The 12,131-nt window shown below is 34.2% G+C and overlaps 1 protein-coding gene across 1 annotated transcript; it reads left to right on the forward strand.

The window, feature by feature from the left end:
* The first annotated feature begins 397 nt into the window (after positions 1-397).
* Positions 398-2,813, forward strand: LOC118266771 (uncharacterized). The gene is made up of 2 exons (XM_050705891.1): positions 398-2,542; positions 2,623-2,813. The coding sequence occupies exons 1-2, from the start codon at positions 670-672 to the stop codon at positions 2,685-2,687; spliced, it is 1,938 nt and encodes a 645-aa protein (XP_050561848.1). The 5' UTR covers positions 398-669; the 3' UTR covers positions 2,688-2,813.
* The last annotated feature ends 9,318 nt before the right edge of the window (positions 2,814-12,131 follow it).

The following is a 12,131-nucleotide window of genomic DNA, read 5'->3' on the forward strand; positions in this document are numbered from 1 at the left end:
AGTTTTATTAATGGGCCTTGTCTTGTGTATGAAATTGACGATTACCCTGCAATTTAGGCATGAAAAGCAAAGAATATAGTGATCATACATATGAGTTTATTTAGTGTGGGGTCTTCGTAATTTGTATCATTGCGCGGGGAAGCAAATTACACTGCTAAGTAAATGCAGATCTGCACCTACGTCACCGCGCACATTATCTGTCGCTCGGCATACCGCGGCGGGACGCATCGTCAGTGGGTGGACCGCCTTAAACAATTATTTATTAAAACAATGAAATATTATGGAATTTTCCCTGAAACTTTGTTTATACTAATTTGAAAGGGCTTCAGTTAAATTCGATACCTTAGAAATTTTACTTAGAAGTTTTGTTAACTGTGGAAAGTTTGTGTAATATTTAGTGTTACATCACTAATTTAGTATCATTCGTTCATGTCATTACCCCGTCACTATGGTCTGAGGTCAACGACCACTGTCGTTCTAGTGTGTGTCGAGTGCAGTCGCACCTACTAATATAGTAAATAATTAACATTGTAAAATAATGTAAAATACAAGTCATCTCACATCAAGTCGTTTAATTTAATAAACACAACAACAATACATGGTGTCAGAAGTGAAAGTAACAACGAAATAAAGAAGATTCGTTTGTTAACGGAAAATTTTAAAAACAAAATGTCTACCGAAGACGTCGGCGACACGAGGTGCCGTGTGGCCGGTCTGGAGTGTCTTAAGTTGTCGTCGGAGGCAACCGCGAACAACGCGGAGGCGTGGAGGAAATGGTGGCAGCGACTGGAGCTGTATCTGCTGGCATCAGGTCTAGACAGGTCGGAGGAGAAGCGGAAGGTGGCCATTCTGCTTCACAGTATTGGCCCTAAAGGTCTCGAAATCTTCAATACCTTTAACATCAGCCTGGATGAAGCCAAAATAGAAGACGTCAAGGTCAGATTCGACCTGTACTTTGAGCCACGTAAGAATCTTACCATGTGCAGGTACATGTTTTTTACGAGGAGGCAAGCTCAATCCGAAAGCATCGACGATTTTATCACCGATCTGGAGATAAAGAGCCAGGATTGCGAGTTCGGAACCCTGCGCGAGTCCATGATCCGGGATATTTTCATCGCCAACCTGCACGTGGATATGTCACACATCCGTCAAAGGCTGTTGCAAGAGCCCAACCTCACCTATGAGAGGATGCGAGAGTTGGCGAAAACCCTAATTGTCGCACAGCAGGATGCAGACAAGATGACAAACAAGTCCATCGTCGAAGACGGCGAGAAGGTGATGCAACTGCGTCAAAGGAGCGGCGGTCGACGAGTCTGTCGACAGCGTGCTTCAAGTCAAACGCCACATCGGGCCACGTGGAAGTCTCCCAGTCCGATGAGGCAGTCAGCATCAACGTGTGGTCGCTGTGGGCAGTCTCATCGAACGAAGTGCCCAGCGATCGGAGTACAATGCAGGTCATGTAACTCATTTGGTCATTATGCTAAGTTTTGTTATAAGAATAAACAAGTCAGACAGTTGCATTCATCAAAGTCGATACAAAATGATAATTATTTTGTAGGAATTTTAAACAGTCAGTCGAGTCATAATCATCTTAGTCATTTACATAAACAGTCACACAGTCAGCCACAACCACAGTCATACAGTCAGCCACAAAAACAGTCAAAAAGTCAGTCATATAGTCAAACACCAGTCAAATCGCACTCACACACAAGTCAAACAAGTCAAATTTGTCTAAACAAAAATAGTCCAAGTCTAGGTAATCTCCATGATGACAATGCTTATTGCACTGAGAGATTACACCGTCATAATAAAAACAGTCTTACAAGTCAAAGTCTTAATAAAAATAGTCCTATAAGTCAAATAAGTCGAAATAAAAATAGTCAAAGTGAGCATTATTATCATTGCTACACTAATAAAAGTCCGTCCGTCAGTCGCAAGACAATAAATAACAATAAAAACAGTCATAGTCTAGGTCAAGGACATGTTAATTATAACAAGTCTTATAAGAATAGTCAGTCCGTCAATAAGTCACATAATACACACTTCCAAAACATTCATCACCACAAGTACACTAAGAAATCACATCATTGTCAGTCAAATGTAAGTAATACAGCATCAGAAACAAATAATCACAACATGCATTCAAATATACCAAACGTAGCATCTCATCTAAATAATTTAAATCAACAAGTTAGTCATGTCAAGGGTAATTCAGTTTCAGAAAATCATTATTCAGGTAGTTCATGGAAAATAAACTTACATGTGGGTAACCGAAAAATAAATTGTATCATAGACTCAGGCGCAGATGTAAATGTCATATCTGTCAAAAACTTCAAATTTCTTAATCTGTCAAAGTCACAAATTGATAAATGTCATGTAAATGTCACAGGATTTGGTGGCAATAACATTCCAATTCTAGGCAAAGTAAATTTAAAATGTAATTTAAACATAGAAAATAGAAATATTTGTGAAAATATAGTGTTCATTGTAGCAAATATACTCTGTCCAACTGTCTTAGGTCTTCCCACTTGCGAAAAATTAGGTATAATAAAACGTGTATTTTCCGTCACAAAACAAGATTTTTGTAAACAAATTCTTACACAATATGATGATTTGTTTAAGGGTCTTGGATGTCTACCCCCAGTCTGTCATCTGAAACTCAAGCCTGGTGCAGTTCCGTGTATTGATCCGCCAAGGAAAGTTCCGTTTGCGTTGCAAGGAAAACTGCGCGAGGAATTGGATCGCATGGAGCAAATGCAAGTCATACAAAAAGTCACAAAACCAACTGAATGGATAAATTCTGTGGTAGTCACTGTCAAAAGTTCAGGTCAATTAAGAATATGCTTAGATCCTAGAAACTTAAATAATTGTATAATGAGAGAACATTATCCGTTAAAGTCTATTGATGAGATAAGGTCACAGTTAAAAGGTGCTGCATGTTTTACGCATCTAGACGCTTTCTCAGGTTTCTGGATGATAAAGTTAGATGAATATAGTTCAGATCTGTGTACTTTCCAAACACCATTTGGTAGATACAGGTACTTAAGATTGCCTTATGGCATACGTGCTTCGTCTGAAATATTTCAAAGAATTATGATGAATTTGTTCGGTGATTTGGAAGGAGTTTTAATTTTCATTGATGATATTTTAGTACATGGTCCTAATGAGTCGGTTCATAATGAACGACTACATAAAGTTATGCAAAGAGCATGTCAAGTCAATTTAAAATTTAACAAGTCGAAATGTAAATTCCTAGTGTCAGAGGTATGTTTTCTTGGTTATGTATTTAATAAAGATGGTGCTAGGGTTGATCAAGAGAAAGTCAAAGCAATACTCGAGATGCCCACACCAACCAATGTCAAAGAGTTGCAAAGAATATTAGGTATGATTAATTACCTAGGTCCATTCATTAAGAATTTGTCAGAAAAAACTCAAATATTAAGAAATCTTTTGAAAAAAGATTCAGTCTGGATTTGGGATGAGAATCATGAGAAATGTCTTAAAATTTTGAAAGAGGAGATCACAAGATCACCAGTCTTAGCTCATTACAATCCACAAATTCCATTAGTCTTGTCAGTCGATTCGTCAAAGTCAGCATTAGGTGCAGTAATTTTGCAAAATAATAAACCTATTGCATATAGTTCTAAAACTCTCACCATAACCCAGGAAAGATATGCTCAAATTGAGAAAGAATTGTTAGCAATACAATTTGGTTGTGAAAAGTTTCACCAATATGTTTACGGTCATAGAGTAACAGTACATACTGATCATAAACCATTAGTCTATCTATTTAAAAAACCACTTCATGATGTACCTGCAAGATTACAACGTATGATGTTAACCTTGCAAAAATATGATTTAGAAGTCATACATGTACCTGGTAAAGAAATGTATATATCAGATACTTTGTCTAGAGCAGCTATTCAGGAAAATTATGTACCTGAAAATGAGTCTGAAATGTCATGTCATGTAAATTTGATGTATTCAAATCTTGCAATTAGTAAAGAATATAGCACAAAATTAAGTCAGGAAACTAAGAAAGATGAAAGTTTGCAATTGTTAAAGAAATATTATTATGAAGGATGGCCTAAAAATAAAAACAATGTAAGTCCATTATTAAAACCATATTGGAATATTCAAGCTGAAATTCATGTAATTAAAGATTTAATATTCAAAGGTTCAAAATTAATTGTTCCTAAGTCAATGTACAAAGAAATGTTAGATAAAATACATAAAGGTCACCAAGGTATAAATAAATGTTTGAAATTAGCTAGAGAATCTTTGTATTGGCCAAATATGTCTACAGATATAAAAAACATAGTAGAACAATGTTTAATATGTGCTAAATTCAAACCATGTAACCAAAAGGAACCACTACAAAATTTTGAAATTTGTAAGTATCCATGGCAACAAGTCGGTATAGATTTAATGTATTTTGATAATTTAACTTATCTAATTGTCACTGATTACTACTCAAAATTTATAGAAATTGCTTTGTTAAACAAAGACAGTCGTTCAAGCAATGTAATCACACATTTAAAGTCAATTTTTGCACGTCATGGGATACCATTATCTTTAGTGTCTGATGGTGGTCCACAATTTCAGTCAGTAGAATTTAAAAATTTTCTAAATGAATGGGACATAGAACATGTAGTCACTAGCCCATATCATTCACAGTCAAATGGTCAAGCAGAAAGCTCAGTCAAAATTGTCAAAAATATGCTAAGAAAATGTAAGGAAAATGGATCAGATCCATACATAGCATTATTGCATTATAGAAACACACCTAAGAATAATCTGTCGTCACCCGCTCAATTGTTAATGTCTAGAACTTTAAGAGATAACATACCAGTGTCGTATAAAAGGTTAAAGCCAAAGGTTGTAAGATTTAAAGAATATGAAAAGTCTGTTGTCAAAAATAATTTAAATAAGTCAAAGTATTATAATAGGAATACTAAACCATTGTCTATGTTACAACCAAATGATCATGTATATTTTAAGAGAAATCCTAAGAGTCATTGGGAACATGCCACTGTGAAGGAAAGATGTCCAGATAATAGGTCATACATTGTAGAAGATATAAATAAAGTCAGGTATAGGAGAAATAGGGTACACTTAAGGCATAAATATTGTAATGGCAGTGACAACCCTACTCCTATGAGGTCCAATTCTTCGCAGGGGAGAGATGAGGGTGACAGACAGGAGCCGGAGAATCCAAAATTCCCACAATTGTATAAGACTAAGTCAGGTCGTGTTGTGAGACCAACACAAAGGTTAATCGATGAAATAGATTAATTTTTTAATTTAAGAAGGGGGATGTTACATCACTAATTTAGTATCATTCGTTCATGTCATTACCCCGTCACTATGGTCTGAGGTCAACGACCACTGTCGTTCTAGTGTGTGTCGAGTGCAGTCGCACCTACTAATATAGTAAATAATTAACATTGTAAAATAATGTAAAATACAAGTCATCTCACATCAAGTCGTTTAATTTAATAAACACAACAACAATACATTTAGTATTTGGCATTTAGCTTAAAATAGATTTTTATTTAAGTATATAAATATCATCTGGTTTTTGTTCCTGGAAGAAATATTTGATATAAAATTAGCCAGATACCTTATTAATGCAATGTAATCATAGATTGAACCTATCTAATGGATCTCGTCGAGGTACCTACCGTATTTTTGTTGGACAGAAATGTAAGATGAGGTTCTTCTGACCAATCGCAGCAGCTGTCAAATATTGAACGTTCAATGGTGTGACACTAGCTAAATCCCTATTTGATGAATAGCGAAAGTTCCACTTCTAGCCCCATCTGGTGAGCAATTCCAATTCCTGGTTTATACCAATATACAAACAGCTAGTCATCATACCTACTTACAGTGTATTAAAACCTTTTTGCTGTTAATATATTATTAATTTCCATATAAATTGTAACAGCTAATTTACTCGTCAATCGACTGGGAAAATTACATTTTATTTGTTGCAATCTCGTGAGAAAATTACCCTCACATTTACTATAAATCCTTTATTATATCGCGGGAATGGTATTATAGTGCGATTTAGAATTTCATTTCCCGAGCGCCGTCGTGGCGTCATATGCAGTTCACTGCGTCTCGCTGTACCGTCGTCTAGTTATAGGATTTTTTTTTAAATATAAAAATGGCAGAGCACTGGTATTTTTGTAAATATACTCCGCCATTAGTAGCGGTTTACGAGAGCAAGCTCACAAATTCTAATGTTATTATGATAGATTCTGTGCTTTTGAGGTGCGAGTAGTTTTAATTACCAGGGTTTTCCATTTATATCAAACAGCATAATATTACAGCTGCACTTCTTGCTCCACCTGCACAACCTTTTAGACACCACCAACAAACAGTGAAGGAAAATATCGTGAAGAAAGCTGGTCTTAAATTTTCTAATTATAGGTTTGAAATCGCCAACCCGCATTGAGCATGCTGATTAATGGTTAAACCTTCTTTGTGTGTACCTTTGGTTAGCACTGTCCACTTATAGACCGTAGAAATGATGACTTGAATATCGTAACCAGGTACAAGAACTTATTTGAAAATATTTTAATCTCATACCATGAGTGTAACTTATACAAAGGAAGCAAAGGAATTGAGTTCTCAAACCTTGTTCTAATAATCTTTCATATGTAGCTTTACAAAAAAATACTTTTAGTCAGTCAGACAAATTGGAACAGGATTGGCATTGAAAATTAACAAGTTTAAATCCAAACAACATTATCCAACCCAAATATCGATCCTAGTGCCTAAATTTAGCAGGACGTGTAGACACTTGTCTAACCTTGTTTGAAACTAAGTTGTCATTTCACGGTCCTACTGTCCAGTTACATTAAATGTTTATCAGAAGGACAACTCAAATAAGGACCAAAAGGGATATATTTGCCTGAAGAAAAAACAAGAACTATTTACAAGAATGTTTGGTTGTAATATAAACTTTATAGACATTGTCTGATAAGAATTTATTGGTCAATTTTGTGTAAAATCCAGAACTTGCAGAATTAATATGCAAGAGTGAATATACGGATTAGTCAATGGTAACCTAAGTAAGCCTATGGAGTGTTAGATTCTCACAGCACCAGAGGTGATACAAATAGTTAATTAACTAAAAATCACGGTTTACTCACGTCCATGAATGGAAAAATCTCTACTAGTTTGGAGTCACAGAGGGACTCTTCATCATGAGCAGCGTACGCAGACCCGTTGGCGCTGGCGGCGTTGCACGGCCATCGAGCCTTTTGCCGGCAAGCACGCGCGTTGTCCTCTAACTCCGAGAGCGGGTTACGAGTAACTACTGCTTTCTTTTCTTAAATGTTTAAAGCCTTTAAAGTCTAACAAATCTTTGCAAAATAGTATTAAACTTCCACAACAAACATTGTACCCAATTAATGGAAACCTATTGTGTTTGAAGACCATTTCTAACATTAGAATTCACAGTTCACTGTTTACCTTAGTGATTTGTCTATTAATTAGACAAATTCCGACCATCTCAATTTAGTCAATACATGCTACTAGACGCATAATTTCGTCTGTATTAATATTATGTCACGAATAATCATATTACATACTATGGTACCTGAATTCGACGAGATCTTACTTAACAGTATGACGAACAAACAATATTGTATTGCTTACCAATAGGTAGAAACGGTTACACATCAAGCTATACAAAACCAATATAAACTGACCCCTGAATGTGCGGAAATATCATACAAAGCGGGACCATTATAAACTGGTTTTTGGTCTTTTTGATGTGCAGTTTCGTGCACCTAAATTTTAGAGCGCTTTGTAACTGGATATAGCTTTGATATAATTATATTGAATGAACCTTGGATTCAATAGTTATTTAGTGATATATCTGCGTATTGAAATGCAATATTGAATTTAGATGTAGAGAAATTTTGTCGGATCTAGAGCATCATATATTATTGACTAATTTAATATTTTTGTTAATTAAATATTGTATAATGGCCGGATGAAACAGTAAAACTCATTTATAATAACTTCTAAGACATCATTTATTATCTTGATAATATTAATTATGCGAAAGTTTGTATATTTGTTTGTTTGTTACTCCTTCGCGTCAGAACGGCTGAAGGGTTCGGGATACAATTTGGAACAGGGGCAGATTATGGTATAGCACATAGGCTACTTTTTCCTACAGGAACGCAGACAAATCTGCTAGCAGAAACTAATGATCAAATGGTTACAACATAATATTATGTAGCAGAAAAACATTGTATGACTGTACATAACGAGAACATTGTACATAAAATTAAAATGTAAGTACGCAAGTCATTTCGAATCACATAAAGGTTACAATCGGTAACCAATATCTAAGTAATAAATCGAGACCATCAAAGTTATGTTAACTGGTACATTACAAGTTAATTTTATGATTTTATCTAAGGGTTTACTTATCTCAGCCGTTTATCAGTTGTAGGGCCGTAAAATACGCCTTCGGGGGTTATGCAAATGTAGAGTATCAGTTCGTAGAGATTGTAGTCAGTAGTTCTGAATAATATTTACCTACATAAATTAATTTTTGTATGAATTAAAGTATAATAAGTAAAACATTAATTAAAATAAATTATGAACGTGTTATTGTTTGTGATAAATCACATCTTTTTCTTCTAATCTTAAATGGCGCTTATCATGTTCTCTCACTCGCACACTAGTGCCGTCTCTACTCTCGCCTATACATACATGTAGATTAAAAATATTCTGGATGTGTTTTCAGTCTTGGTGGTGCTCAGTGATTAAAAATAATTTATTGATAATAAAACTCGCTACATGTCTTTCAAATTTTCATGTTTCATTCGGGCGATGCTGTTCGCAGAAACTAGTTTGAAATTAATGTAATCCAGTAGCGATTCTAAAATTTTTAATTAAAAAAAAATGCATTTTATATGCTAATCGTACTATTTGTCAACGCAAGTACATGTTGCCAATTAAGATTCCTATCTTTAATGCATTGGCTTATACCTAAACACGTTTGTAAAATGTAACTCCCACTCTTCGTTATTTCTCTTACCTACATTAAATTGGCGGTTTTAAATTTAAGAGTGAACCAGTTTTAAAAAGTGGGCGTACATAGATAACCACAATGTCACTTATGATCAAACAAATATCAAGTGTACACAACCTACATAATATTTTGTTTTAAAATCTAAATTCCCTTGAAATACATGCTTGTAAATGTCAAACTCTGAAATTATAAACCACAATACTCAACCCCAATACTGCTAACGTCGTATCTGCCGTATCAATTACGCCAACGTACATAAGCAAAAAATAAAAACATCCCAATTATTAATTTCATTTCAGAAATTACTAAAGTCCAAATAATCAATTCCTTTTTTTCACGTAAAGCATGCGTTCAAAAGTTGGCAGCAACTTCAGGAAATTTAACGTCGTCGTATGGGCCCCAAACATGGGCACACTGATCATCAAAAAAAGAAAGACACGCTACGCCACTGCTACTATAACTGCAAAATGATTTACACATTAAAACCCAATTAAGCATACAAACAAACAAAACGAAATACTTTCTGATCGTTCATGTATTTAATGAGTTTAACCACGATATTTCGATCAATTTCCCCAAGTATTGTTCCAAGTCCATTGACACGAAGCTCTTTGAGATTAAAATAAATAAAATCTACCAAGCCTGAATAGCGGACAAAGCCGCGGGAAATCCATTACGTCATAAATCGGAATCGTTTTAATTTATAATTTCATCAGAGTGTTTCGACCATACATTGTGCCTGTTAATTAACTTTTTAATCGATTAATGGAAGAAACGATGATTATAGCTCGATGATTTCAACCAATAGTGTTATGAATGAAAAATTGAAAAGATGAGTGACGGAATGTTGGTTATTTATTCAAAAACTGATAAATAGAATTGGATTAATTTTCTTATTTGATAAACTTAATGATAACGTTATGATCAAGATTATGGTCAGATTGTATTTATTTGTTTTTAAAGGAGTGTATTACCAGGCGCAACGAAACATGATTTGACTGCACTTGGCTGTTGTGCGACGTATCGCGGGTTCGATTTCCGTACAGAGGTGTGATCTACAAATTGTTGTTACGGGTCTGGGGGTGTCATGTGCTTGTGAAATTGTACATTTGTAAACGCACCCACGACACAGCAGAATGTCCTAATATGGGACAACGTTTAAAAAAGAATATGTATTGAGCCTTTTGCAAACCACGATATTCAGTTTGAGTAGTCTTACTGAAATTAGCTACTATCTCTAGTAGCTAAATTTTATACAATAGTCGAGTACGACAAAAACGCAGATTAAAATATCCATAATTCCGTAGGAATCCAACACAATATTAGGTATTAGTTTCTCTTTGTCATTTTAATAGAAATTGTAGAGATAGGGTAGATTAAAATATCACGCTCGTATTTCTAAAGAGGTAGACAGAGACCACCCACGGTCCAACTGACGAAGTAATTGAAAACTATTTACAGATTTCTCAGAATTCGGTCAAACATTTTAATAAAATATTGGGATGACAAATCCAAGGATACTCTGCTGAGATTTTATATTATGAATAAATTCTTATCTCGGATTAATTGGTTTTTGATTTGAGATCCGTAGTTTAAATTAGAGTTTTAAAATAACTGGCTTCTCTGAAGGATGAAAGGACGTAGCTTATTTTTATGTTTTTCTAAATTCAAAATGATCATAACTCCTGTTCCATGATTAAAATTATTTTTATTTTAGGAAATTTACTCGATTTTAATCTTTAGTTCAATACGTTTGTGATTTGTTTTCGTATGCAATACTTAAATTATTATTATTTATTTTAACTTAAGTAAGCATATGATGCTTGCTGGTAGGTTCTGATTCAGCAAGGAACTATAATTATATGTGTTTGTACGATATTATTATCAAAAATTATAATTACATCTTGTTGATAGTTTTGGATCGTGTCAGACCATGGTTCGCCTCAAAACAGTAATGAAGTGAATTATCAAATACATCTTTTAGTAACTATACCTATTGTTACAAAATTACAGTTCAAAACTTTTTTGGTCATTGCACTGTGGGCATGCATATAATATGACTGTGTTTGTGTGTGTGTGGATCTGTGGGTGTACAGAGGAACAAACGCGGTAGACGAAACGCTTTGTGATTTTTTCTGTTTACTTTTTCATTTCACTTTTTGTGTGTTACTGAAACTCTGTTGCTATGGGTATTTGCGTAAGGGTGCTTTTCCGTCAGAGATTTGCTATGTTACGTAGCTGTGGATGCGTTTGTCTTCTACTAATTATATTTATCGGTACACAAAGCAAAGTACTGGTGAAAACGGACTCAGCTAAGCTATGTTTTTTATATGGAAATATTTTTATAGAGAAATAAAGAAGTGCTATGGACGCGTGCTCGGCAGTCGCACTTGCGACCATGTGGCCAACAAGGCACCACAATTACCTACTATGAATATTCTAAAAATAAAAAAGTGTAATATACGGTATAGTCTTCTTGATTAAATTTATATAATCTCGGTCAATCTCATAAAATAAGAAGTTAGGAATCTAATATTCTAACCCAATTAACCCATATGTGACTTAATTCAGTTAAAGAAAATTTTGATCTAGTTTCAATTATAATAATTATATTTTTATTGGTAACTAAAGTAAAATTAAAAACTTTCATTTAATTTAACAGATTAACAATACATTGTTAATCCTTCTACGGATTAATATTTTAAAAGTTTTAATTAATTTTGAGAACGAGTACCATTTAAACATTTGGACTAAGATTGTTAAGGTTTTGTTACTTAGTTTAGCATGTTGTTTAAGTTGTTTCATTTTGTAAAAAGATATTAAAAGTAGGTAATATCTGGTTTTCTTGCTTGGTAATTTCTAATTTTGAGTATAATTATAAATAGAATAGAAATAGGTGGATATAAAAAGAAAGCGTGTAATAGTGTAACTTGTCTCAGGAATTATTAGCCTTAACAATGAAATTGAATCCAAATGGAATAAAAATCTCTTTAATTTAGTAAAAGCGGCTAGTTATAACTAAGAGAAAAACGTATTAATCAGCATCACCAGCCGAAAGACGTCCAAAAAG

The sequence above is a fragment of the Spodoptera frugiperda genome, chromosome 28, assembly GCF_023101765.2.
Source record: "Spodoptera frugiperda isolate SF20-4 chromosome 28, AGI-APGP_CSIRO_Sfru_2.0, whole genome shotgun sequence".
Taxonomy (NCBI): Eukaryota; Metazoa; Arthropoda; class Insecta; order Lepidoptera; family Noctuidae; genus Spodoptera; species Spodoptera frugiperda.